The sequence below is a fragment of the Miniopterus natalensis genome, chromosome 22 (assembly GCF_054644295.1).
Source record: "Miniopterus natalensis isolate mMinNat1 chromosome 22, mMinNat1.hap1, whole genome shotgun sequence".
Taxonomy (NCBI): Eukaryota; Metazoa; Chordata; class Mammalia; order Chiroptera; family Miniopteridae; genus Miniopterus; species Miniopterus natalensis.
In genome coordinates, this window is record NC_142102.1 from 11,969,470 (window position 1) to 11,996,246 (window position 26,777).

The 26,777-nt window shown below is 66.0% G+C and overlaps 1 protein-coding gene and 1 non-coding gene across 2 annotated transcripts in view; one reads left to right on the forward strand and one right to left on the reverse strand.

Moving 5' to 3' along the window:
• Window positions 1–10,528, reverse strand: part of POLG (DNA polymerase gamma, catalytic subunit) — a 12,199-nt gene extending 1,671 nt beyond the window's left edge. Inside the window, 21 exon segments of the mRNA XM_087829074.1 lie at window positions 300–508; window positions 618–786; window positions 903–1,025; window positions 1,532–1,778; window positions 1,877–2,012; window positions 2,349–2,466; window positions 2,556–2,609; window positions 2,975–3,135; window positions 3,567–3,674; window positions 3,962–4,048; window positions 4,245–4,365; window positions 4,555–4,776; window positions 5,533–5,659; window positions 5,795–5,946; window positions 6,043–6,225; window positions 6,543–6,622; window positions 6,765–6,911; window positions 7,011–7,175; window positions 7,912–8,107; window positions 9,805–9,983; window positions 9,985–10,528. Coding sequence (XP_087685200.1) covers window positions 300–508; window positions 618–786; window positions 903–1,025; window positions 1,532–1,778; window positions 1,877–2,012; window positions 2,349–2,466; window positions 2,556–2,609; window positions 2,975–3,135; window positions 3,567–3,674; window positions 3,962–4,048; window positions 4,245–4,365; window positions 4,555–4,776; window positions 5,533–5,659; window positions 5,795–5,946; window positions 6,043–6,225; window positions 6,543–6,622; window positions 6,765–6,911; window positions 7,011–7,175; window positions 7,912–8,107; window positions 9,805–9,983; window positions 9,985–10,449 — 3,449 coding nt within the window. The 5' untranslated portion in view covers window positions 10,450–10,528.
• A 1,070-nt stretch (window positions 10,529–11,598) lies between these two features.
• Window positions 11,599–11,671, forward strand: TRNAR-UCG (transfer RNA arginine (anticodon UCG)). Its single transcript has one exon. It is a non-coding gene; the product is annotated as a tRNA-Arg (tRNA).
• The last annotated feature ends 15,106 nt before the right edge of the window (window positions 11,672–26,777 follow it).

Sequence of the window (26,777 nt, forward strand, 5' to 3'; positions counted from 1 at the left end):
CAACTTTCTGTGGTTGATAAAAGCCTGTTAGGCAGGAAGGTGTTTCCAGGGAGCACACCTGAGAGCTCCTCTTTGGAACAGCTCCCCGACCTACAGCTCAGCGCCTCAGTGATCTAGTCTCAGGATACGACACTTTCAAACCAAGGGACCTTTCAAAAGTTGAAGGCCAGCCTTAAGACTTCCACAACTTTTTAAAAATTAGATAAAACTAAAACGTTCACTTCTGGGGAGATGAAACCTCAGATCACACTCAGCCTGGTGCAAAGCCTGCGCGTGAGCCTGCGGCCAGGCCCGCCTACCTGGTGAGCAGGTTGGTGATCTGCAGGGCCAGGGCAGCCCGGTAGCGGTCCTCCTCCCGCACCAGGTAGCGGACCTCGTCGTGGATGCTGATGCAGAACCGCCCGTCGATGGCGAACTCCTCAAACAGCCACTTCATGGCCACGAGCATGAGGTGCAGGTAGTCCACAGCTGAGCTCTGCACCACCCAGTTCACACGGCTGGTCATGAACTGCAGGGAGGCGGGCAGTGAGGGCCCAGCGGCACACCGGTCCCCGGGGGTGGGAGGTGGCCCAGGAGCCCTCCCTCCCTGTGACTTCCCCGTGCTCTGGGCAGAGTACCTCCCCCCGAGCCACCGCTGGCTCCAGGGCTCGGCTGACGCGGCAGCCCAGCACCGGGGTCCGGGGCTCGTCGGCCGTGGCAATGCTCTCCAGCTTGTTGAACATTTCCGACTCTGTGCCCCCCGTCCATGCGCGTCCGGCGACCACATCCCACTTCTTCCTGCGGGACCTGGGGGGCCAGGAACAGACGGGACAAGCAGTGTCGTCCAGGATCTCAGCTGAAAACAGCCTCCCAGTCCCCAGCCCAGACCCTCTGTCCACCCTTAGAGCACAGGAGGGCCTCACTTTCTAGACGCTTCCCTCTGGATCTTGCGCAGGTCCTGCAGGGAAACGCAGCCGTCCTCGGTCCTCTCCACGGGGATGTGCAGCTGCCTCACCAGCCACTCGCCCTCATCTGACAGCCGATACCTGGGGGCAGTGTCACCCCCATCGCTCCCATGGGAGTTCCGCCTCTGCCAAGCTCCGCCACCACCCAGCCCCATTCCCACCACCACCCGGGCTCCTGCCCCTCCCTGCAGGCTCGACCTCAGTGGAGGAGACAGGCACAGAGAGGCTCAGTTGCTGGGGCCACACAGCCAGAAACAGGTGGAACCCAGACAGGAATCCAAGCTCTGGTTATGCCGTGGTGGCCCCGCAGAGGACAGGCTAATACAGAAGCAACAGTTCTCTGTCCCGGTGCCTTAGACACCGAACTGCCAAGTGACCAACAGGTTTAACCCTACAAGGGAACCTGCTCAGGGCCAACTATTAAGCAAACGTCACGCCCAAGGATGAACCATCCTGGAGCTCGATCACAGGTCTGAAGGGAGACGGGCCAGGTAAGGGCGCAGGTCACGGGAAAGGTGGACGACACCGGGCAGAAAAGGCTAGTAAAGCGCCTGAGGCCCTGGGGGATGACGGAGGGGAACCCTCACCTGCGCAGGCCCTTAGTGATGGCGTACATCTGCTGGGCCTTCTCGGCTGCCTCCTGGCCCGTGAGCCGGTGGTTGAACTGCATAAGCAGGCGCTCGGCGAAGGGCTGCCCTGCCCCGTAGATGCGGCCGTAGTTGAAGACCTTGGCGTGCTCGCGGCTGATGCCCACCGTGGAAGCAGTCTTACTGTGCAGGTCGGTGCCCCTGCTCTTCCGGCCCTGCAGCGTCATCCACCCGAAGGCCGTGCAGCCTGCGGGCCGGGAGGAGTGAGAGGAGGCTCAGGAGCCTCGCAACCCGGCCCCCGGGGCTCAGGCGGCCGCCACCGTGCCAGCCGGGGCCCCTGCTCACCGTGCATGCCGGCAAAGTGGGCATCTCCCAGCACCGCCGCGATCCACAGCTCCTGCGAGTCCACGTCCGCACCCACCAGCACGTAGCCGGGTGGGGCCTGCACCATGGCCTTCAACTCGCTGCCTACTCGGTCGGGCTGCAGGAGAGACACCCTGAGGCTCCTACCCCACTCCAAGCCGGACGGCGGGCTAGCAGCAACGGCTGACAGGTAAGGGAATCCCTACCCTGCGCCTGGCCCGGTACCCCTTTAACCACGTCTGTGGCTGCCCCTCGTCGACATCTGGCCGGCAGCAGGTGCCCAGACATGTTTACTGAACATGGATGAGCTGTGGAGCCAGATGTGACCCAGTCCCACCTCATCCAGGTCTTGGGTTCCTTCTCCTGCTCCTCACTGACGGCCCTGCAGCCCCAGTTTGGAGACACGGGAGAGGAGGGGCAGGGACTGGAGGTGCAGGGGACACAGGACACGTACCCGGGCGTTGCTGGCAGTGAGCCACGTGGGCTCCACGGCCCGGCGGGTGATGGTGCCGGCGGTCACCACCTGCGGCAGGATGGCCCCATAGCAGCCTTCTTCATCGTAATCCGGGTGCCTGGGCGGAGGGGGAGATGACCAGCCTCAGCAGCCTGCTTTGGTTCTAGGACACCCTAACTGTCCCCACAACCACTTGGCGGGCCATACCTGGTCACAGCACGGGGCAGAGCTGACCTGGGCAGCCACACCACCATCTGGGAGCTGTGGGGACAGACAGGCTGAGGCTCAGCACATCACGGGGTCAGAACCCAACCCCTTCCCAGCAGGGCCCTCACTGCCCAGCTTCGGGGGCTGCTGTGCCTGCCCCCTCCTTGCCCAGCCTCCAGCCTCTTCCACAGTAACCCCTCTGCACGTAAACAGGGCAGCTGAGGCTGGAGAGGGACAGACTTGCCTGTGGGTGGGCAGCCCCAGGACTGCAAGTGGCAAGGACTCCAGACCCAGCTGGGCTGTTCCCTGCAGCACAGGCTGAGCCCGGGGCCCCGGGGGAGGCAGGGAAGGGAGTCCCAGCGCCGCAGAAACCTGGCTGGGGTAGGCAGGCACATCCCTGCCCTCCCACGGTGGCCCACCTGATCCGCTTATGGGCATTCCTCCAGAAAGAGATCATTTTGTTGATTTCCAAGGCACGGGGCCCGCTGGCACCTCCGGGGCCCGCCTGCAGCGTGCCGTCTTCCATCTTGGGCAGGAAGTCCTTGGCAAAGGGGCTGCCCACATTGCAGCTGTTACCGTCCTGGGGGGTCAGCAGAAGCAGGGGCTGGAGGCAGGTGGCAGACCCCTGGCTGGGAGCCGGTGTCTGTGCACTTGGGCTCTGCCCGGCGCAGCTCGGAACCTGGAGCAGGGCTGTCAGGGCAGATCCCACCCTGACGGCCACACAGGCAGGCACCAGGATGGATACGACGCACCTGCCCCCTCACAGTAACAGCCGCCAGTCACAGGACCCACCATGCGGCAGATTCAGTGCCAGCCACCTGACATGCCCTTTCCCACCCGATTTCCACAGGGAAAACTGGCTCACAGAGATGGGCTCTTTGCCTGCGATCAAGCTCTGCCCACTGCCCCGGCCACTCCTGCAAAGGGGCAGCCTCCTGGTTTGTTACTCCGCCCACCTGCCAGGAGCCCTGAGCACGGTGAGGACATGGACGTGCGTGACCCAGGACACACCTTGTGAGGCAGCTTGAAGAACCAGCAGCCGGGGATGTCCACGTCATGGTAGGGTCCGTTGCCGTGGTGATAGGCGGGCTGGCTAGCTTTTGGGCCATGAGCACCAGTCTGTGGGCCACACACCTAGGTCAGGCCCTGCTCCGGCACCTGCATTCAGCAAGGGCCATGGGGTAGGGTAGGTAGGGGTGGGAAAGGGGCCTGAAACGCTGAGCAGGTGAGCTGGGCGGTGACAGGACAGCCACCAGGTCTCAGGCTTCCTCCTAGGCCTTTCCAAGGCAGGGCAGCATCTCCCAACCCCCCGGGACCGCTGGGACTCTGGTGGGAGCCCTACTTGGGCAGAGGGAGGGCCAGACCCCAGGACCCACCCAGAGAGCCTGAGCACGTGCCCTGCTCACCAGAGCTGCGGGTCCACCCGGAGCCGCTGCTTCCCAGTTCTCTGCCTTGGCCTCGTCCTGCACCTCCAGGCAGCCCAGCTCTTCCACCTGGATGGGCCCAGGTACCAAGGGAGTAAAGCAGGAGGCTGGGTCGGCAGGAATCCACCAGCCCCTCCCTGCGACACGCAGACAGCCCAGGCCGGCCTGGGGTGAGAGCTGGGCACTCCCCGTGCCCCACCCCCCCCTTCCTCGGGAGGGAACAGGACCCTCCCCAGAGCTCAGGCCGCGCTCGCTTCGCCCTCACCATCTGCCACTCGGTGCTGCTCTCGGTGAGCAGGAACTCCTCGGCCAGGCGCGCCTCCTGCGGCTCCAGCTGCTGCTTCCCCTGCTTGACGCAGTGTGTCCTATACAGGGTCTCGATGGCTCTGGGCAGAGAACAGGGCAGCAGCCTCGGGTTATGTGCCTGCTCCGGGCCAGGCAGGTGCAGGGCACCCTCCACAGCTCCCCTTGTCCAGGCCTGAGAATCAGCTCTGAGGCAGAAGCGGACAGTGCTCCCCGGTGTTTAGAAGGGGTCCTTATGTGCTCGGCCGGTCCTCCCAGAGCCTGAGCCTCACCTGTAGGGGCAGGTCACCCCAGCCGATGCTGGCACACTGGCCAGGTTGTCCCGCCGCCCGGGCACCAGGTATCCCCAGCCATGCCGCTCTGAGAAGTGCAGGGGGAAGCCGTCCCAGGTCAGCGCCATGAGTTTGGGTGTGACCCGCATCTGCAGGCTGAGGAGGCTGGGGCCCGGGGCCCACGCAGGGTCATCGAGTCGAGGACAGAGTTTCCGGTACCACCTGTGCCCCACCAGAGAACAGTGTCACAGTGGTGACCGCAAGGAAGGCTCTCTCCCCACGACATGCTCCACCTACCCTCCAAGGCCCGTGACCTCAGCCTGTGGCCACTTTCTCCCTCTGGGATGTGGCCCAGACCCCTGTGGAGTCCCGCAGAAAAATTCAAAGATCTCAAAAGGAAAGACCCTCCCGGTTTAGGCAGCAGCCAGGGCCCACAGGCGTGGCCCCCGGTGGGCTCCTTCCCGAGCTCCAGTCCCTGCAGGACAACTGGGCAGAGAAACAAATGGGTCTGCCCTCCCCCGACGGCTCTAGCAACACACTAGGGAGACCAGAGCTCCATCTCTCACGTGCTGTTCACCCTGGCTGCCCGTTTTCCCAACTCTGCCACTCTGTGAGGCTCAAGTCAAGGGTCACCTCCTTAAGGAAGCCTTCCCTGATTACCCCAGGCAGAGCTAGGCACTGCCTCAACACAACCACTCCTCTGTGTAACCCTGGACACAGACACCAGCTGCGCGAGCCGGTCTGCGTGCCTGGCTCCTCCAGGGGTGAAGGGGGTCCTAGAGAGGAGGAGCTATGCTCCTGTATGCACCCCCAGGGCTGCCATGGCAGGCATACAGCAGGTGCTCAGTGAGCCAGGGGTCAGAGGGAACCAGCTGAGGGCAGGCGTGGAAGTCAGAAGGAACAGATGGCAGCCACCAGCCCTGCGCTGGGGCCCAGAATAGGGGTGTCCCGAGATGGGGGTGAGAGGATAGGGCTCACCCAGGGTGTCCAGGAAGGTGCTGGGGCCGCTTGGGCAGGAGCTCTGTGGTCCCCTTCAGCTGCTCCAAGCAGATGCGAGCCGTGATCGCTTGGTGAAACTCTTCCTCCTCACTGGGGGGGCCGGGGTCTGTACAGGGTGGGAGGACCATCAGAGCCTGGGAAGGGGCTCTCAGGAAGACCGGCCCAGCTTCTGATCTCCGGAGGGCTGCAGCAGCACTTTCCCAGGGCCCGGCTCTGCCCCACCTCCTGCCATGCTCCCCACCTTCCTGATCCTGGGGCTGTCCGGGGGCCCCTGCACCCTCGGTGGGCACGCTGCTGGCGGCTGGCTCCCTCCTTGGCACTTTCTTAGCTTTCTTCTGCTTAAACTCTTGCAGATCCCACTCCAGGTCCCAGAGCCAGGGGTCTTCTTTGTACCTGCGCAGCCAGTTGGCACAGGGCTGAGGCCAAGCCGAAAGCCAGGCCCCCACCTGCTGTCCCCTGCCCCGATCCTGCCTGCCCAGGCCCGGCTACCTCTCCCCGGAAAGAAGCTGGCAGGCGTCGTTGGCCAGGTCCATCAGCGACTTTTTCATCTCCCGCTGGAGCTCCTCATAGGTGCTCTGCGCCTCCGCCAGGTAGCGCTCCCAGTTCTGGTTGACGGGCAGGTAGGAGACACCCATCTCCAGCATGCCGGCCAGAGTCACAGGGTGGGGACACCTTGGGGGCAAACACCAGGGCTGCCATAAGTGACCACAGGAAGCAGGTTTCGGCCCGATCCCCGAGAGGTGTGGCAAGCCTCACCCACCACCCGCACAGCATAGCTCCACAGCCAGACACACGGGGTTAAACCCCGGCTTTACTGCTTCTGCCACCAGAGCCTGGGAACAGCAGGTCACCTCTCTGAGCCTCAGTTCCTCCATCCGTAATATGGAGACAGTCATGTGCGGCTCAACTGGGATGTGTTCTGAGAAAGGCATCCTTAGGTGACTGTCACTGTGCACTGGCCCCATGGTGCCCACAGGGCCCCACCTCACCTCTCCAGGAAGAGTGGCAGCTGCTGCTGGAAGACCTCATAGGTGGCCCACACGTCCTGGGCACAGTACTGCATCAGGTCCTGGCACAGGCGACAGGAAGGCGCTGGGTGGGCAGCCATCCCACTACCACCGCCGGTCTCGGGGTCAGGTCTGGCAGCGGTGCCCCGGGCTCAGCTAGGGGTCTGCCACCCCATCCCTCCAGAGCCCTCTTCAGCTCCGTACCTGGAAGTTCTCCCGGACGTCCTTCATGCTGCCCTTGACAAACAGCTCTCGAGGCTCCTTCTGTAGGGGAGGTCCCCCCACATACAGGCTGTGCACGTCTGCCAGGTTGTTGACACTGCTGATGTCCAGCCAGTCCCAGGATGAGATCTGAGGGGCCAGAGCAAGGGACATGGCAGGTGAGCCTGGCCTCAGGCCAGACAGGCAGGCTGGTGAAGGGGTTTCGCGCCCCCAACGGTGCACACTCACCGCCGGGCCGCTGGCTTTGCTCGGGGGCTTCTGGCCTCGCTGTGTGCCTTGCCGGGCCTTGTGCTTGCCCTGCTTGGCTGCCATCCACAGGCTGCGCTGGAAGCTGCTCAGCCCCGAGATGGCCATGTGCATGCTCATGGTGTCCAGGAAGCGCATGCGGGAGCCCTGAGACAGGCTGCAGCTGAGGGCCAGCCCGCTGGGCCCTCATACAGCCTCCCCCCATCACACAGCTCCGACACCACGCCTGTCCCTGGGCCTGAGGGGCCTGCCCTCCCCAATTCTAGCCCCCCTTGAAGGTGCACACCTGGCCTAAAGGCCACACACACGTCCTTCCAGCATCCAGCACAGCCCTGAGGGGCACCTTGGGTACAGAGGGGCCAAAACAAGGCCTCTGAGCTGTCAGGCTCGACTCCAGCCCCGCCACGCACAAGCAAGTAGCCCTGGGCAAGTCAACAAGGCTGAGCCTTGGCACCCTCAGCTACAGGCTAAGGCTGCTCTCCCTGCACTGCCCTCTCCCGGGGCTGTCGGGAGAACACGATGATAAAGCATTTTCCTAAAGTTAAGAATTGCCACAACTACACATGGCTGCAGTGTCTGTGCATTGGTCAGACCCTCCGGACAGTTATCTCCGTCCTTGCACAAATACGGAAACAGGCTCGGGGATGCCGAGATGCTCACACCGCTCATCCACGGCCGAGGCAGGACGTCAGCCCAGGCTGCATGGCCCAGAGACTGCAAAGACCCATGCTGGGCTCTGCCGTGCCACACAGAGCAAAGGGCCATTTGTCCTGTGACAACTCAGGATCTGCGACAGGCTGGTCGTCACTGTCTCCCACAGTCACTTTGGCCAGGGCTCCCGCCCACCCGCACCAGCACCTGCAGCCGGCCCCAGGGCCCTTACCTGGATCAGGTACTGCTCCCTGATGTGGGCCCGGTCAAAGGAAACGTTGTGCCCTACCACTAACTGCTCCTGCCCGTCTCGCTGGGAGGGGCCGCCAGCACTGGCAGGGAACTCCAGGGGAATGAGGTCAGCCGGCGACAGCTGGCTGGTCCAAGAGTAACGCTCTTCCACCAGCCGCTGGCTGCACCAGGAATACCTGAGGGAGAGAGGCATGAACTTCCGCTCCCAGCACCCACTGCACCCCTGCCACCACGGGCCAGGCCACACAGCAGCTGTGGACACCAGAGGCACCAATGGGTGCTCCTGACCCTCACGGAGCCAGAGGTCAGGTGGAGCGGTGCGGGGCCTGTGCTGTGGGTGGTCACAAAGCTTTACTTCCGCAGGAAAAGGTGGCGTAAGCGCCACAGCCCTGGGGTCCGCGCTCAGCCTGGGCTTCGGGCCCAGTGTTCCCCGAGCCTGAGCTTGGCTCCGAGGTGCTTCATAAACATCCCCAACCCCTCATGACTGTCACCACAAACAGCTAGTGTTCAAAGTGCCAATGCACTTTGAGAAACAACTAGAATACAATCCAAAGTGGATATTGGTGTGTGTTTTTTTTTCATTGAAAGTGGCAAAAAAAAGACAATGCTGCACTTGTGTGCAGGGTGAGTCATCTGATGGCTGGAGATTCTAAAGGTCAAAGAGCAGGTCACACACCTTGGAGGGTCTGTGGCTCTCAGAGCAGCCTCCCTGAGAGCAGGGGAGGTGCCAGAACAGGAAACATGTGCAGGGGTTGGGGGCAGGAGGTGAGTGCCGCCTGCTGAGGGCCTGATGGACTCCGAAGAGGCCAGAGTGGGCTCAAGAGCCATGTGGCTGAGCGTGGGGAGGTGGCCGCTGGGAAAAGCCTGTTGTGCACACAGATTATGCCAAAGGGTCATGGCCCACCAGCATCAAAGTGAGTGACCACGCCAGGTATGTGGCCGCCCCAGTTGCAAAGGAGCTCCCTGCAACCCTGATGGACAGGAGGAGGGGTTACCTGCCAACAGTTTCAACAAGTGTGTGTGTGGAAGTGGGGTGGGGTGGGGGGAGGGGCAAAAAGAGATTCCTCTTTTTAAAGCTGGTAAAACTGAGCTCCCACTGCAGGTGGGAATGTGCTCAGAGACTGAAGCTGAAACCTCCCGCCCCAATTTAGAGGTGAAAGCCCCTGAAAACACAGAAAAAGGCTGAAGAAGGTCAACGTTTGAGGCCACGGTGATGACAGAAACTTTAGTTGCAATAAAAAGTCACTGGCCCTGGCCGGCTTGGCTCAGTGGTTAGAGCGTTGGCCCGCAGACTGAAGGGCCCCGGGTGCGACTCTGGCCAAGGGCACGTACCTCGGTTGCAGGTTCCATTCCCGGCCTGCTTGGGAGGCTGAGGGAAGGAAACGGCAGCGCTTCTTAGCTGGGGGTGCTCAGGAGGATGCTGCCTCCAGGGGGGCATTTGGAAATGTTTGGGGGGAGGGTTCTGGCATTTAAAGGAGCAGGATGCTGATGTATTATCCTGTCTAGGACAGTCCCCCAAAAGGGAGATTTCTCCCGCCCAAAATACCCAATAGTGTCCCCAAGTAGAAACACTGCTCCAGTGTCCTCTCAGGAAGCTATCAGGAGAGGGGCAAAGACACCAAGTCAAGGGGATCTCCGCCGGTCTCCAGGACAGCCCTCCTGTGATTCTTCACTAACCCGGGTCGCCACGGACACCTGCCTGGGTGCTTGTTTACTGTCTGTGTCTCCTGTTCAGGAAAGCTGGGCTCAAGCCGACTCACCACCGAGTCTGCAGTCGCTCGAAGAGCACCCACCCCGGCACCCAGTGGGAGCTCGGTCAGCGTCCACTGAACCAAACGATGAAGCTGGGCCCCTGCCCCCTGCGCGCACTTACCAGGCCGAGGGGGACATGGCCACCGCCAGCGTGGGGCAAGTTCCCCCTGCCAAGCAGACCTCCACGTCGAACACCAGGGCCCGCTCCTCGGGGGTGGCCACGGGTTCGGCCTCCCCCGCGGGGCCGTAGCGCGTCCAGCCCTGCGCCCAGGCCCAGCTGGCGGGCCGGGGGGGGCGGCGGGGCCCGCAGCAGCGCGTCGGCCGCCGCCAGGTAGGGCAGGCTCTGCTTCTGGGCCAGGCGGCGGAAGTGCCCGTCCAGGTCGCCCCCGTAGAGGCGCGGCAGGCGCAGCTGCACGTCGGGCAGGGCCGCGGCCGGCTGCCCCCAGAGCCCGTGCCGCTGCAGGTGCTCGACGCTGCGGCGCACCGCGGCCGGGTCGGGGCTCTCCCCGCCGCCGGGCCCGAAGATCTGCTCGTGCAGCCCCCGGGACAGCATCTGGATGTGCAGCGGGTTGTGCCGCAGCTGCCCGGCCTCCTCCGTGGACGGCGCCTGCGGCTGCGGCGCCTGCGGCTGCCCTTCGCTGGGGACGGAGGCGGAGCTGGACACCCAGCGCCCCGGAGCCGGAGCCGGAGCCGGAGCCGGGCCCGGCCCTGGCCCGACGGCGACGGCGGCGGGCCCGGCCACTTTCTTCCAGAGCAGGCGGCTCATGGTGGGTGCAGGGCGCCCCCCGCTGGGATTCAGGGCACCTGGCCTTGGGCTCCAGCTTGGCTGCCTCTACTGGCCGAGGGGCGTGGAGAGCGACGCGCCTGGTCTCTGCCGGTCCCTCGGCGACATGGGCCCGCGCATGCCTGCCGTGCGCCCTGGAGGAGACGGACGGCAGTGTTACCGCGCGCGCTGCGCCCCCGGCGCCTCTCGCTTCATTTTCTCGGTTAAGCCTCACCCCCCCCCCCGGGGAGACGGCCAAGGCCCCACTGAGTCAACCGGAGCTCGCGTGGGCTCCTCGGTGAACCTGGGGCCGAGGTGGAGGGGGTGGGGGGTGCGCGTGGCACCGAAAAGCCCGGATCCTGCAGGAGGAGGAGGGTGCGGGTTTGAACCCCGGGCCCTGGCTCCGGGACCTGCGCGCGTGACCTTGGGCCAGCTCCGTGCGCCCCGCTTTCCCACTCTGTAAAGTGGGGCTACGGGTTCTGCGCTGCAGGGCGGCTGTCCGGGTGACAAGGGGGGGCGCGGGCCTCGGCGAACAGTGGCCGCCGTGATCGTGATCGCGACCGCCCGAGGGCCCAGCGCCCAGGGGTGACAGCGCTGGGACTCGAACCCGCCCCGCGGGCCGCCCTCCCCCGGGGCCCCGCCGCCCGCTGCGCCGCGGCCGCGCCTCCGCCCGCTCGGGGCCTCGCCGCCAGCAGCCGAGGGAGGGCCCGCGCCGCCGCCCCGCGCCCCGGCCTCCGCGGCCTCCCCGGCGCCCGCCCGCCCGAAACCTCGGTCCGCCCGGTGCCTCCGGGTCCGCGGCTCCCGGCCCCGGGCGCGCGCCGCCGCTTCTCGGCCCGCGCGGCCTCCGCAGCCCCGGGCTGGCGCGCGGTCTCCCCGCGCAGCGCGCCTCGCTGGCGGCCGCCACTTCCCGTCTGCGCCGCGCGGGGCCCGCGGCTGCCCCGGGGGCGGGCGGGGCCGGGCCGCGCGGCCAATCGGAGCCCCGCCAGTGGGCCGGCCCGCCCGCGGGGGGGGACGGGGGCTTCCGGGCGGGCGCTGCGTGCGGAACCCGGGACCCGGGGCCCGGCCTCCCCCGCTCGGGAGGCGCATGGGCTGGCCCGGGGCCGGCGCGGCGGGGAGACTTTGTAGCGCAGCCACGGGCCTGCGCTGCCGGGCGGCCGCGTGGCCTAATGGATAAGGCGTCTGACTTCGGATCAGAAGATTGCAGGTTCGAGTCCTGCCGCGGTCGCAGGGGCTCCGCTCATACTTTTTCGGTTTATTTCATCCCGGGAACCGAGGGCCCAGAATAGCTCGGGATCTGTGCCCGTGGGACCCTGGGGGACGCCCCCCAAACCGCGGAAGCAACGGCCCCCGACACCTCGCCCAGCGTGTCCCCGGGGAAGTTGGTCCCCGACTACGCGTCCTGGGCTAGCGGGGGACACCCCGAAACTGTACCAGCCGGGCGACCCCCAGCGCGAGAAGGGGAAGCGCATCCTACGCGGGAACCCCGGTTTAATACGCGACTAATACGCGGGACTGGCCGGAGCTCGCAACTTGAGGGGACCCCTCCTCCCTGGTCAGCCCCCTGGGGCGCCTCCTCCTCCTGGGCAACTCTGAGGGGTAAAAACGCTGCCCCTTGGTGGGCCTGGGTCTGCCCGCAGGTGGTAAGCACCTCCCCGAGCGCGCCCTGCTGCCCCCGGCCTGGGCAGCCCCGGGGGACGCTTTTTGCTCCTCCCGCCGCCTGTCTCTCCAGGCGCCTGGGCAGCAGGCTGTCCGCGCTCCGCGGCTGGGAAACCGTCGAGTTTTCCCAGCAGGAGGAGGCCCACGCGGATAACCCGAGCGGCCCACGCGGATAACCCGAGCTGCGCGGGTGAGGAAAGCGAGGCTCGGGCAGGTCACGTAGCGGATTGGGGACAAAACTCAGGCCTCCCTGAAAGTCGGACCCCACCGTCCTGCCCGTGCGTGGGCCGGGACGCCGTGCTCGGGCCCCCGGCACTGACTTCGGCGCTGTCCAGGAGGGGGCTGCGGAGGCGGTCAGGGGCTCACACCCTCCGCGGGCCTTGCGCCCATCCCGCCCGGCCCCTCTGGCCGCCCCGAGAGGCAGGGAAAAGCCCTACCGGTGGCCTAGGGGTGTTAGGCACACACACAAATGTTTCCTTGTTTATTTATTTTTCCTTTTGGCAAAAAAAAAAAAAAGACCAAAAAAATCCAATTAACTGAAAACTCGCTCTTTTATAATCCGTGCTTCCCCCCCCCCCGCTTTCCCCTTAACCTTGCACTGTTGGCTTTTTTTTTTTTTTTTACAAAATAGGGAGAGGAGAGGCTCTCGGCGTGAAACCAGGGAGTCCCCGAGTGGGGAAAACATTGTCTCATTGTTTGTCTCCTCCTAAAATTCAGCATTTCCTTCAATTATGAGGTTAGGCGACCAGCCTCCGTGGTATCAGCAGCAATCGTGGGTCTTTTCATAACATCGGTGATGAGAGAGTCACGGATCGGCTGCCTCCTGCGCGCCCCCTGCTGGGGACCGAGCCCGCAACCCCGGGCATCTGCCCTGACCGGGAATCGAACCCGCGTGACCTCCTAGTTTATAAGCCGCGGATCAACCGCTGAGCCACGCCGGCCGGGCTGCAGCTGTTTCAATGTGTTCTTTACACTAATTGTACTTCAAAATAACAATGTTAAATAGGTCACCGCTAGGTCTTTTATTTAGTGAGTTAACAAAAAAAACACACCCCAAAAACAAACAAAAAAACGCCTGTCACCTATTCTTTCTAATATTTCATTGTACCTTTGCTTTCCTGCGTGACCCTGTGTGTTTTCCGCATTTAAAGGCATTATTCTAAGAAGGCGTCTATGGCACAAAGAAGGGAAGGACCCTTGGCCTGACCGAACGTCACTTCCTGGCCATGCTGTCGTTGGCCTGCTCGATACCCATTGAGAGGACAGCCCAGTGCCAGGCAGTGCCCGTCGAGATGCCTGCCCCGCTCACAGGGCGACTTCAGGCCGGGCAGGTGCCCTGCCCCTGGAGTTAGAATCGCGGGAGGATCCCTGGGGGGAAAGGCCCTGCGCCTGCTCCACCCACCTCGGTCTGCACGGGTCCCCCCCAAAGGAGGGCAGGATGGCAGGCGCCCCAAAAGGGAGGCGGGGCGCAGCCCTTGAGCCCGGCTGCCTCCCTCGCCGCGAGTGCCCGTTTCTCCTAACTTGGTGGGAGGGCCTCGCCCACGAGTGGGCGCGCAGGGTGCAGGGCGAGACAGAGAAGAGCCAGGAGAAGGAAGGGGCGCCCAGCCCTCGTGGGGCTACTGCATCTCCGTCCCTTCTATGCAGACCCCAAACTATCAGACCCACGCCCCGTGGGTCGCGGGTCTTTCGCGCCCCGCCCGCAGCAGCCTAAGCCCCGTGCGCCTGCACATCCCCGGAGCCCCCGCCAGAGGGCGCTGTTGGACAGCGCGGGGCGCCGCGCGCTCCCGGGCCGGGTACATTGGCGAGGTCAGGACGGTCCCAGGGAGGACCCCCGGCCCGCAGGCTGGACGCAAGGGGCCCCCGAGTCCCGCAAGGGTCTTGGCGCAGTCCGGCCGGGTCTAGGGGCGGGGGCGGCGCGGCCTTGGCCTCCCAGCCTCAGGTCTGGAGCCCCAGGGGAAGGGGGTGGCCGGGCGGCGTTGCGCGAGCTCCAGCGCCGACGCCAGGGGGCGCGGGTCCGGCCGCCGCGATTCCTTGAGGCCGAAGTCTCCGCACCCTGTCCCCGCGCGGTCCTGGTTCCCTGGTTCTCCCGTGGGTCCCAGCTTTACCTTCAGCCTCTCCTAGGCCTTTGGTAAGCTCAGCGAGCCTTCGCCTCCCTACCGAGCCATGGGAGGCTCTCTGGGGCGCACGAGCGTTGGAGGCGATCCCCAGGTGGGCACTGGGGAGCTGAGTCCCCTGGGGGCCCTCGCGCTCCCTGTCTCCATGGGATCTGAGGCTGGAGAGGGTGAGGCCGCGGGAGGACCTGCAGCCCTGGCACCCTAGGCGCCTGCAAGCCACGTCTTGGGCCCGGGCGCCTCTTGTCCTTTCCCCAGTGACTCATCCTTTGGGGACAACTGGAGGCGCGTTGCGCGCAGGACAGAGCTCCCTGTGCACCCCCCCCCCCCCAACCTGGTGGCCTCCTTCCACGCTCCTAACTCAGGAGAGGCTGGAGCCAACTGGAAGCTGGGGGCCTGGGCCCCGAGGAAAGAGAGTAGGGGGGAAATGCAGGCTGCTGGGATGCTGGGGGGGGGGGGTGGCTGCACCTCCACCCCCATCCCTGAGGCCTGGCTCCCGCCTCCTCCAAAGCTGCCTCGCAGGCCCAAGAGCCCAGCAGAAAACAGCCAGGACCCTGGGTGAGGGAGGGCAAGCGGCCTGGGACGGAGCCCGCAGGAATCGTGCTGGGCCTGCACCCGCGCCCAGTCCCTCCAGACAGGGGGACACCCGGCGCGGGGACCTGCAGCCTCCTGTCACCCCACCGGGGCATCCAAAAGAGGCAGCAGACGCGGAGGGCAGGGGAAGGGGCCTGGGGCACCCGGGTTTGGCGGGCGCCTCAATGGGCCGCGGGCCGGAGCGGCGGCCTAATGGGTTGGGGCCCGCGGGGCAGAGGCGCGCCCGCCCTCCCGCCCGAGCTCTCAATGGTGGACAATGGAGTCCCGGGGTGACCCGAACAAAGAATTTGGAAGTAGTTAAACTGCAGAACACGTCCCGGGCCTGGGTGCCTCCTTTCAAAAGGAGCGCGGGGCCCGAAAGAAAAGAAAGCGCTGGGGGGGGGGGGGGGCGGAGGGGGTGAGAAAATGCCCAGGGGAAAAGTTGGTAGGTCGCCCCAGTCGCCGCCAGCTACCAGACGCCGGGAATTCAATAGGAAGTGGGAGGAGGGGGAGCGTGGCCCCGGGAGGCCCGGCCGCTGGGAGAGGCAGAGAAGCTTCCCGGGGAGGTGGCTGGGGTTCCCCAGGAGGGTGGAGCATTCGCCCTGTGCAGGGACCCCCACCCACCCGACGCCTCCACTCTGGGCCAGGCCCCAGAGCTGCGCTGCCAGGGCGGGTGGGAGAGGCCTCTCCTGGGCTTTGGAGACGAGAGGGGGGCCGATGGCTGGAGAGGGGGGAGGGAGAGCCTGGTCCTGCTCTGGCTCCCCAGTGCAGGTTGTAAATGCCCCCCTCTGTCTCTCTGTCTCTCTGTCCCTCCACCTCGCCGCGTCTCCCCAGGGCTCCTCTAGCAGGCTCTCTCTGGGCAGGCCTCCGTCCCTGATCCTTCCCAGGGCTGGTTTTTGTTTTTCTCCCCCCTTCCAGTTCAGCCAGGCCGGGCGCGTGCCCCTGGCCCCCCTCCCCAGGCTCACTCCCCCTGCCCCCTACCCACCCAACCGGCAATCTAGACTCGCCTCACGAGAATATCCTTTTTGGTTCTCTTTTAAAGCCAGGCCTCTGGGTGTGGCAACGAAGGCCAATGAATATTTTCCTCTCTTATATTTTTCTGAACTTCCTAATAGTTTTTCCACACACAACGAGCCTGGTCGCAACGGGGGCGCAGGGAGAGACATCTACCCAGCAGTCAGTGACGCCGGTGTCCAACTAACTGAGAAGAAAAGAAACCCGGAGAGGTTATGAAAAGTGTAAATAAAACGACCCCCCACCCCCCAAAAAAAATGGCCGGAAAAATGCATCGGGGATGGGGTGGGGGGAAAATCCCTCCTCTAGCCCTTTCCCCAAGTTGTTTGGGGGAACAGAGGCATAAAGAAGAAAGGAGGGGAAGCCGCTGCTGCTTCTCAGGGGCAGCGCCTCTGGAGCCCGAGAGCGCGCGGCTCCCTCCAGTGGGAGGCGCTCGGCTTGCAAGGGGTTAACGGCGTTGCTCGTGAACTTGGCCCGTCTGTCTGGGCTCTTGATGGATGTTGAGACCCGCTGACAAGTTCAGCCGGAGGGACGTCCCCTGCTGTGGCGGCGGGAGAAACACACAGGCAGAGGGGACCCCGGGCGAGCGGCCAGGACGCGCGGGGAGGACCGTGGCTCCGCTTGGCCACGGCGCGTGGCTCCGCCCGCGCCTCCGCTGGACCGCGCGCCTCCTCGCGCCCGCCGCGCTCTCAGATACCGTCCCGACGCACCGAAGTTTCCCGGGGCTGCGCGTTCTCGGTGCCAGAACCTCCCGTGCGCCCCTGCGGGCGACGCGGGGCGACGGGGAGCGGGGGCGTCCGGAGCCAGTCCCTCCCGAGGCCGAGTTCAGCATTTGGACAGCGGCTCGGGGCGCCCGCAGCCCCGCGGGCGGAGCTGGCAGGTGCACAGCCCCGGGCGGGCGGGGATGGGGGCGGCGCTGGGCCTCGGAGACGCAGCATCCCGCCAGGAGGGCTCCCTCGGCTCCGAACGGGACGCGTTTCCTCCGAGCTAAAGCATCCTTTCGGAGCTCGCGTGGGGGCTCCCCCTCCCCGGGATCCTCCAGTCCAGTGCGGATGCCCTCAACCTACCCATCACTTTTGTAGGCGAAAGATAAAACGCCCCCTTTTCAGCCCGGAGAGTAGACGCGCCCCCCCTCCCCTTCCCCAATCCGGTCACCTCTCCCTTCTCCCCAAAGCAGCCCGGATCGCCGAGCTCAGAGCCGCCCGCGAGGCTTCCAGCCCGGCGCCCGCGCCGCCTCCCAGGTTGGGGGCGGCGGCTCCGGGGGCGCCCGGCGGCGCGGGGGGATGAAGGGCTCGAATGGCTCCGCGACTCCCCGGGAAAGGCTGGGAGGCGGCGCGGGGGAGCCGGGCGGAGCGCCCCTCGCCGCTCGCCTCCGCCCCCTCCATTCCGCACTGGTCCGGGGGCGGGGAGGGGGCGGGGGGAGCCGCGCTGACGTCACTGCGGGCCGTGCCCGCCCGAGGAGGCGGCGCCGGGAGCCGCTCAGAGCCCCGAGCAGCCGCGCGCCGCCGCCGCCCCGCCCGCCCCCCGCGGCTCCCGGCCGTGCGTCCGCGGGGCCAGGGCGCCTGGAGCGCGGCCGCCGCCGGGCCCGAGCCGCGAGCCGCTCCGCACCCACCGGGGGCCGCCGAGCCGCCGTCCCCGCCGCCTCTCGGGCCCCCGGCCCCTCCCGGTCCGTAAGTGCCGCCGCCCGCCTGCCGCGGCTCGGTGAGGCTGGGGAGCGGGGCGCGGGCGCGCGCCGGAGCCCGGGCTGGGGCGGCGCTGGGGGGCTGGGGCGCCCTGGGGGGGCTGGGGCATCCCCGTCACCGCCGGGCAAGGTGAGGGGTGCGCCCTGACCACGACCTGGTCAGCCCCTGGGGCCTGACCCACCATCCCCAACAAATGGTCAAGGCCAAGGTCAAGGGTCGCGGGGCCGTGGGAAGCGCCCCGAGGCGAGGCCCCTGGGCGGGCAGAGAGGGAGCCAGACGGAGGCCGTGGGACTGCGGGCAGGCTTAGCAGAAAGGGGGGAATGTTTCCAAAGTGAGGTTCCGGGGACTTTCCCCGACCGCCCCTTGCCTCGCGTCTGCCCCTAACTCCCCCTCCGTCCTCCCATCCCCTCTCCCGCAAAAATAATAACGCAGAAAGTGGCTTCCCGGGGGGGAAAAAAAATAGAGTTAAGAAATAATGCAACACACAGCACCCACTCCAGACAAGATTTATGGCACACTTTTCAGCCTCTGTAATGGGGAGCTGTGGGGGAACCCTTTCTGTCCGGCTCCCCCGTCTTGAGTCTGTTGGAGGCTATCTCTGCCTCTCCTCCAGCCCAGGCTCCAGAGAGTCTGGGAATAAGGGGGTTTTCTGGGAGAAGGCTGGGGGCTGGGGCGAATTTCAGGCTGGCCCCGAGCAGGGCAGGGAGGTGGCAGAAGCTGGGAGAGGCTCCGGGGTCAGCTCGTGGGAGGAGAACATGTGTCCAGAAATATGCAAACATCCAGAAATCCCGAGTCCTTGTGGCCGGGGAGGCCTGGAGGGGCTGGGGCCCTTCCTGAGCCCCTCCCCATGTCCTGGAGGAGGCGGGCGCTTCAGCTACAGAGAGGGGTAGGATGGAGTTGGAGGGTCTGGCTTTCAGTCAAGGGCGGAGGCCAGAGGGTGGCCCAGGTGGACACCGGGGGTGGGGGTGCCATGCAGGGGTCCAGGGAAGAAGCCTCCGGGAGCAATACCAGCGGCTGGAGGAGACCCCAGGGGAGGGGCGCTGCTCTGCTCAGGCCTTTTCAGGAGGGGTGTTTCTGGGTTCCTGCCCAGCCTGGGCCTCCCCGGGGCCTCAGTTTGAGGAAACGGAGGCCACAGAGGGCATTAGCGCCCAGCTGACCCAGTGCTCATGAAGGTGGGCAGGCAGGTCCTGGGCCCCTGGGTGCAGGAAGCTGGGTCCATCTGAGCTAGTCCGGTGCTGGGCTCCTAGACCCCAGACAATGGGAAGGAAGAGCAACCTAATCAGGCCCGAGGAAGGAGCGAGGCGGGGAGGGAGCAGCGGGGAAAGGGCACCCCGGGCTTAGCCTAGGCTGTGCCCCGAGATCTGTCTCCTAACGAAGGCCCAGAGGGGCTCAGGAAAGGAGCACTAGTCCCAGGCGGAGTGGAAGGTCTTGGGTGGGCCTCGGGGAGCTCCACGGGTGCTCAGGCTCTGAGCCTCCGGATCAGGGGTTAGCCTGGCCTCACGACACCGGCGCCGGCACGGAGCTGATGTCCAAAGTCAGAACTGCCCGCGCTCGGTCCACTTAACCCCTTCGCTCTCCCGCTTAACCCCTTCGCTCCGCTGTGTCCCCAAGCGGGGTGGCACACTCCCAGGGGTTGTCACGGCCCCCACACTGAGTTGTGTAACCACCAGCAGGAAGTAGGGACTTGGGCCAAAGCCAGCCTGGAGCCCTGGAAGCCGAGGTTGCCAATGGGCACGAGAGCCCTCGAGTACACGTGCCCGGGCGCGGGCCGGGTATCTGCTAGCCGGGTGTCTGGGCCGAGCGTGTGCATGTGGGGGGCGGGTTGCAAGTTGTGTGGGTCCGAAGGCTACCGCGGGAGTAGGCGTTTTTTTGTAGATACAGGGATGGTGGCTCCGGAGCCTGTCTGTCCTTCGGTGCAGGTTTGAATGTGAAAAAATGGAGCTTCTGGTCTTCAGAGGAGGCGCCTGGGGGACGGGGGAGCCTCTGCTTGGGGAGGCACCTGCCACTGGGCCTCTCTCAGCTCCGGCTCCTTTGCCCCGAGTCCCCTGGAGCTCAGGTTTGGGACCGTGGGGAGAAAACCGAGGAAGTTCGGGCAAACCGAGCGGCGGTGGAGAGAGAGGCCCGGCCGTGGCTCTCAGCACCATGGCCAGGGCCATGGTCTACCTCTGGCTCCTTGGTCTCAGCGCCCAGCGCCCGGCCAGACTCAGCACCTGCTTTCCCGTGACCTCGGGGCCTGCAGGTCACGGCTGGGGGCTTGGTGCGAGACGAGACGAGTCGCGTAGAACCCAGACCCATCCAGCGAGAGGGTGATCGGGAGCCAGGGCCTGCCCAGCCGCCTGCCACCCTCAGCTGGCTGTGCCCAGCCCGCACAATGGGCCTCCGGCTGGCATCGCCTGGACCGCGTCCCGTCTGAGCTGTGCCTGGAGGCGGCCCCCCAGCCCACGGAGACCGCAGGGCAGCCCCTCCCCACAGCCCACACCCTCAGGGCCCGGGCTCCCCTGGCCTCCCTGGGTCGCTGATTCCAGCAGGGCGTGGGAGCCTCCCCGGGCCAGCCTCACCTGCTCCCCACCCAGGGACTCAGTTTCCCAAAAAGGCCAGCAGAGAGGCGGCCCTGGTGACAGAGGCCTTCCCCTCACCCCCCGCATCTGAACTGAATCCAAATCAGGCTTCTAATTCTTTCCCCGGAGCCCCCACCCGCCCTTGCCTGCTTGCCGGGCGGGCCTCCAGCGCCACCGTGTTACCGTGAGCCTCGCTGAGGAGCCATTTTGTGCAACGTCCTCCTTAAATCACACTCCGAGGGGCTCCCTCCTGCTCTGTCTCCCCCTGATCCCACTCTCCTCCCTCCCTCGCAGGTGAGCCAGCTCCTCCGCCCGGTCCCACCTCCGCAGCCCCACCCCTCCCACCCCGGGGTGGCCCCGAAGGCCTGGGGCTCTGGAGGCCGCCCCCACACACACCCAGAAGGGGAGCCAGCGGGGGTTCCAGGAGCTGCAGGGGGAGGGGAGCAAGGGGCACCTCCCAAGGGTGGCAGTCCCTCGCCGTTAACTGTCTCAGGCCCAAATTCAGGTGGCTCTCTCCCCCAGGGCTGCTGCTGGCCTCCCCGTTTGGCTCCGTCTGGCTCCGTCCGCCTTCTGGAAAAGGGGGCGCGTGTGTCAAACGGGATTTGGGGGGAGAGGTGTGGACGGCTGGCCTGGCACAACCTGGCTGGGGTGGCTGCAGGGTGCAGGCCGCTCTGGATTTAGGGTCAGGATGAAAATACAGCAGAGCTGACCCCAGCGGCGGCGGGGCAGCAGGCACTTGACAAAAATCAATGGGCACTTGACCGAATGGAGACGTGTCGTTTTCAGGGGGGAAAGGGAAATTCAGAAAAATCGTGAAGTCCTCCAGAAACCATCCTCTTTGCCCCCCCTTCTTTGGAACCCACCCTGGGGGGCGGTTGCCTGGCCGGGAGCAGCTCGGTGCCCCCAGGCCCTGCTGAAATGGACCCTCGTGGGTACCTCTGCCCAACGTCACGGTGCCCCGGCATCAGCGGGCACAGAAAACCCGGGCGCTGAGCGCTGACCGCCTGTTCGCCGCCTAATCTGTCCCTAGCTCTTGATAATATGCGTTTTTCCTACTTAATCCATTACTTCCCCGGGGTGGCTGGCAGGGGGATGCGGTGACTCCCAGTGGCCCCCAAGGCTGGAGGGCAGCCACACAGCATCTAGGAGCAAGGGGGTGATGGCCGAGGTGAGCGAGAAGGGGCGCCCATGGGCCGCTCGGAAGGCTGTAATGAGGCCTCCAGGTCTGCTCTCAGGCTCCGGTGGGGTGATTCCAGGGGATCCAGCCTGGCAGCCCCTTTCCCCTGCTGAGCTGCGTGCAGCCCAGAGGGTCAGGTGTGTGCCGAGAGCCCCAGAAGGAGGGCGGAGCTCGGCTTTGTGTTTTCATTTTTCTGGGGAACAGGAATGCAACCGGCAGCCTCGTTCGGGCCTAGGCCATCTCCAAGGGGCCAGGCACAATCGGTTGCAGGTTCCCCGAGGCTCTCAGACAGAGGGGGGACCCAGCAGTCCGGTGCTGAGCGCCAGGGCCTGGCCCCAGCGTAGCGTGGCTCGGGAACCTCTGCGCTCCAGGGACTGTGGGTGGGACACCGGCCCGTGCGCCTCAGGACGCTTTAGCGCGCCCTGCACTCAAGTCCCCGCGCGTGTGGGCTGGGTCTGCTGCACGGTGCTGCGCGTGGGGAGAGGGAAAGGGAACTTAAAGGCGAACCGGCTCCTATTCTCGGCTCTCGGCCTCCCCAAGTGCGCGCTGGGCCCGCCCCGGAGAAACCTGCGCTACGCCCCAGCAGGCGCGTCCCCAGACCTCGCCACTGGAGCTCCCTAACTCCGAGGGTCCGCGGCGGCTGCCGGGCTTCCCGGGGCGACGGAGAAAAGACAGTGGAGTTTGGAGGGAAGGCCAGACGGTGCGCACCGCGGCGCGCGGCCCTAAGGCTTTGGAGGGCGGAGGGGGCGCTGCCCTGCCCTCGGGGAGGGGAAGCCGTGAACGCCGAGGCCATTGTAAGGCTGGGTGGTGCGGAGCGCGGGAAGGGGGCTGGGATTTGAACGCGAGCCTGGGATTGGCCGGCGCCGGGACTGACGTCACTTCCCCGCGGGGCGATTAGCCTGCGAGAGGAGGGCCCGCGGGCCAGTGCGCGGGGGGCGGCCGGGGCGCCCGGGGCTGGCGGAGCGCGTCGCGCGCGCGCCCTTCGAGCGCCGCGGGGACGCCGTCGGAGCGGGCGGCGGGCGCCCAGACGCGGCGAACGGGGAGCCGAGAGGAGCGCGCAGGGAGGGCGCGGGAGGGAGCGAGCGCGGGAGGGAGGGAGCTGGGCGGGGGCGCCGGCCTCGGCCGTGGGAGTCGGCGTGTCCGCGCGTCCGTCGGTCCCCTCTCGGCTCTCCGCGCGCCTCCGGGGGATCCGGGAGCGGCGCCCGCGGCCGTCCCCGCGCCCGGCGGGCACCGGCACGTGGGCCCCGCGGCGCGGCAGCGGCGGTGGCGAAGGGAGGCCCGTTTCTCTCTTTGGTTATCTAGCTGTATGAGTGCCGCAGAGCCGTCATAAAGCTAGATAACCGAAAGCAGAAATGACTCTCACAACTTCTGCGAGCGAGCGAGGCAGCGAGCGCGCGCCCCGCCGGCCGCCCCGGCGCGCCCCAGCCGCAGGAGCGCGAAGGAGCCCAGCGCCGGCCCAGCGGACTCCAGCCCAGGACCAGGTACCTGACCTCGGCGCGCTCCCCGGGACACTTGGCGTCCCCGCGAGGAACTTGCCAGCTGTTCCCCCCTCCTCTGCGCCTTCCTCGCCCCGACGCAGCCCACCCCCCTGGCGCCGGAGCGGGGACCCCGAAGTGGAGCGGGCCGGGGGCACCGAGGGGGGTGGGGTTGCGGAGGGGTCGCCGGCGGGGAAGGCGCCAGCCTTCGCCTTCACCCCATAAATCAGGCTGGAACAATCCTCCGGGCGAGCGGCCGACGGGGATTTTGGGATGCAAATGCGCCGGGGCCGAGACGGCGGCCGGCGGGGGGTGGGGCGGGGCGGGGCGGGGCGGGGTGGGGGGGCGGGGGGCGGCCGGGGGGCTGCCCCGGCGCTAACAATGCGGCCTTTATCGAATTATTCGACGAGGCGGCCCGGAGCGCCATTAGCATACGGCGCGGGGGTCGCCCGAGCCTCTCCCCTCCGCGAGGTCAAGTTCTTGATAATTTGATCAGTTTTCACGGGCTCTGGCAGCTGCCTTTGTGTGCGGTTGGGGACGGGGGGGTGTCTGTGTGCAGCGGGAAGCGGAGCAGAACTGCGGAGGACCGGGCTCAATGGCCGGGGGCCTCCCTCCCCGACGGGCCGGCCCTGCCCTGCATACAAACCGCGCGCGCGGGCGGGACGGACGGACGGAGGGAGGCGGGAGGCGGGGAGGCCGGCACCGCGCTCGACCCCGCGCCACCTCCGCGCCAGCCTGGGCCCCGCCGCTCCCGCCCGCGCCTCCCCAACTTGCCCGAGTGGTTAAAGGTGCAGGCGAGGCTCCCGACGGCCCCTCCCCCTACTCCCCCCCCCCCTTCCCAGTCGCAACATAAGATGTATTACAATGTCTAGCAAATAAAAAAGCAATTGGGGGAAATCTGCATTCCGTTTCCATGGCAACCCAAGGCAGCACACCCGGCGACGAAAGCTCCCAGCCCCTCTCAGCTGGGCTCCGGGCGTGGGGCGCACCCTTGCGCAACTGCCTGGGGACCTGGGCCCCACGCGGCACGGAGCGCTCGGGTCCCTCCTGAGGGCCTCCTCGGCCTCCAGGTCACTCTCACCCCCTAACGGCCTGAATGGGCCCTGAGTTGGGCTCCAGGAGGCCCCCCCTTCCCCCCAGGAAGCGCCTGGGCTCCCAGCCCTGACCCTGCCCTGCCTCAGATAAGAAAAGATCCACTGTGGGTCCCGAGCCCCCGATGGTTTGGGGGGGCCTTCTAGGTGTGCGGGGGTCTGAGTGTATGACAGTCAAGCTGGCAGGGCCGTGACCCGCCACTTTGACACCCTTTTTCCCTTGTATGGGCGGGGGAACAGACTGGAGGCCTGAGGTGACACCTCCAGGGTCACACAGCTCACCAGTGCAGAGCAGGGGGGTCAGGGGAGTGGGGTGTCAGTGGCCCGTCTTCTACGGCCCATCTTGAATGGGTTAGCGATGGAAAATGAAATTTAAATGGGAGGAAAACAAAAGAACAGGCAGGAAAAGTCAGTTGCCCTCGCTTCTGCCCCCAGTTGTCCTGCCCAGAGAGGCTCGCCAGGTACAAGGTGTGCATGGGTCCTATGTGGCACCCCCTCCCCCATTTTTTAAAGGTCAGTCTCCCCTTTTCCTGGCAAGAGGCTGGCGAAGGGTGACCAGCGTGTTTCCGGACCCCCCGGGGCAGGCCCTCCTTTCCGAGCGCACCTGGGAGCGAGTGTGCGCAGGTCTCGGATCGTGACCTGGTTTCGGAGGAAACCGGAGCATCTCTTCCCACCCCCTCGGCCTGTGCTTCTGCCTCCCTTCCTCGCCAGCTGGCCCTGGGCCCGAGGCTTCCATCTTCCCTCCCCACCACCCCCATCCCTTTGCTATTTTGAACTGTGTCTACACAGTTCATGTGAGTTGATTTTTTTTAATTTATTTTTTAAACACCAGGGTCCTAAAACCATCTGGGTAGTCCTTAAAATCTGAGTCCGGGGATGGAAGAGTGTGAGCCTGGGTGAATTCGGTTTTTCTTTCCGCTTTCTACGAAAATTGGTTGATGCAAACCTCCGGCGTCTTGGAAAGGATGCAGCCGCAGGGCTCCGGAGGGCAGAGCGCGCTGGCTGGAATCCTAATCTCCTGGGCACCACCCCACCCCGCTAGAAATGGCCCTGGAGAGAGGCCAACCCGCCTGATTTGGGCCTCGGGATACCAATGACTGTCCCCATCGGAGCCCTATTTAAACCCCCTCTGGACACCCAGGCTCAAAATCAACGCCCCACCACGCTCCTCTCTGTCTGGCCCGGAGATGGAGCCTCCGGCTGGGCCTTGGGCCTTCTCAGTGCTTTTTTTTCCCCCGATTCCCCCAGGGAGACCTCCCGACCTCTTTTAGCCACTCACTCCCCACGTTTGGGGGCTTCACTTTTGCGGAAACTTTGCATTACTCCCCATGCCCCAGTCCCCAAAAGCTTTTGGGGGAGCCTGACCGTGCGACTGAAGCTGCAGTTTGGAAGCCAGAACTGGTTGGGACCCTTCGCGGAGCCCCTTTCCCGGGCCATCTAGAAGGAGCGAGCTCAGGAAGGCCCAGGGGCTCGCCAAAGGTCGCCCAGCAAAGCCACTGGCCAGGGGCACGGGTCAGGGCAGCCCCCTGCGGTGGGAGAGGCACCGAGGGCTTTCCCTCCCCCCCCCCTTTGCTGGTCTGGGAACTCCCAGCCCTGAAAGACTGTTGGGCCAGGTAGGCCTCATTCGCCCCCAGCGACTGCAAAGCCGGCGTCCCGGGCGCCGCTGAAAACCGGGCTGCAGCGCGTCCCGAGGCCTGATCCGGGCGGCGGCTCGGGGAGGTGTCCGCGGCCACGCTCCGACCTCCGGGAACTGGGAGCTGAGCGCGCAAGGGAGCGAGGCCGGGAGGCCTCCCAGGGCCCAGGGCGGCGACTCTGAAAAGCATGAAGGGTTGGAATTAGGCGCTCATTTAGCCAGCGTTACTAATCCGAAGTTACAGCGCTAATGCCCTGATCCGGCCGCTCCCACACGCAGCGCCCGGATTAGAGGCGCGGCCGCCGCCCCGCCCCAAACGCGCCCGCCCCGCGCGCCCTCGGGGCTGCGGGCCCGCTAATCCGCTGCGCTGCGCGCTCGCCCGGCCCGAACGTGCGGCGGGGGCGGGCCCGGGACGCGCTGGGAAGGGATCAGCAGCCCCGAGCCCGGGGGGAGCCCCAGAGCCAGGCGTGCGCCCTTCGAGGCCCAGGCGACCGCGCGCGCATCTCTCCAGCCCGGGCTTGGCGCACCCAGAGCGCGGCCCCTTGTGCGCCTCGGCGCCATTTTCATAGCCCTCGACTCTTCCCCCCCCCCTTGGCATCTCTGGCACCCGCTTGTGTCGGGGTGTCTCTGCCCCCATCCCGCCCTGACTTTTGCCCCTCTCCGCCGGCCTGGATAGGGCGGCCAATCAGCGCCGGCCTGGGGTGGGATGCTCGTCACCATGGCGACGGCCGGGGCGCCCTGGCAGAGCTGCCCATCACCGAGGGCTAGTCTCCACTCGGTCTGGGGGTGGGGGCGGGGGGTGGGGACGACTGCGGGGTTGGAGGGAGAGGTGGCACCGCAAACCCAGCCCTAGCCCCATTCCGCTTGGGTCGGGCAGCGGGAGAACGCGCGGCGCGGGCAGGGCCCTTTTCCATCCCCGCGGCCAGACTCCCCTCCGTCCTTCTGGGCCAGATGCAAAGGTCCATCTTGGTCTGTCTGTCTCACCCTCTCTCTTTTCAGGGGCTCTCAGAGGTTCCCCTTAATTGCCTTGCTGTCAGGGCTCTGGTTTGGGGGGCAAGTGGCTTTCCCTCTCGGAGCCTTAGTTTTGTCATCGGTAAGATGGGCTGGTCTGCAGGCTCATCCCGGAAAGCGCCCAGGGCGCACCCTATGGATGCGCGGGCGCCCTTTCCCTGAGCAGGGAGGGCGAGGCTTTTGAGGACAGAGCTTGGGGATGTCCCTTCTTTCTGGGGGAAGCCGAGTTTGGGTGTCCGGTGGTGTCCTACAGCCAGCCTGTTTCACTCGTCCAGACCGCTGGGAATCCGAGAGTTGGGGAAGGTTTTTTTTAAAAAAACAGAGGCAGAGTGGGGGCTGTGGCTGGAACA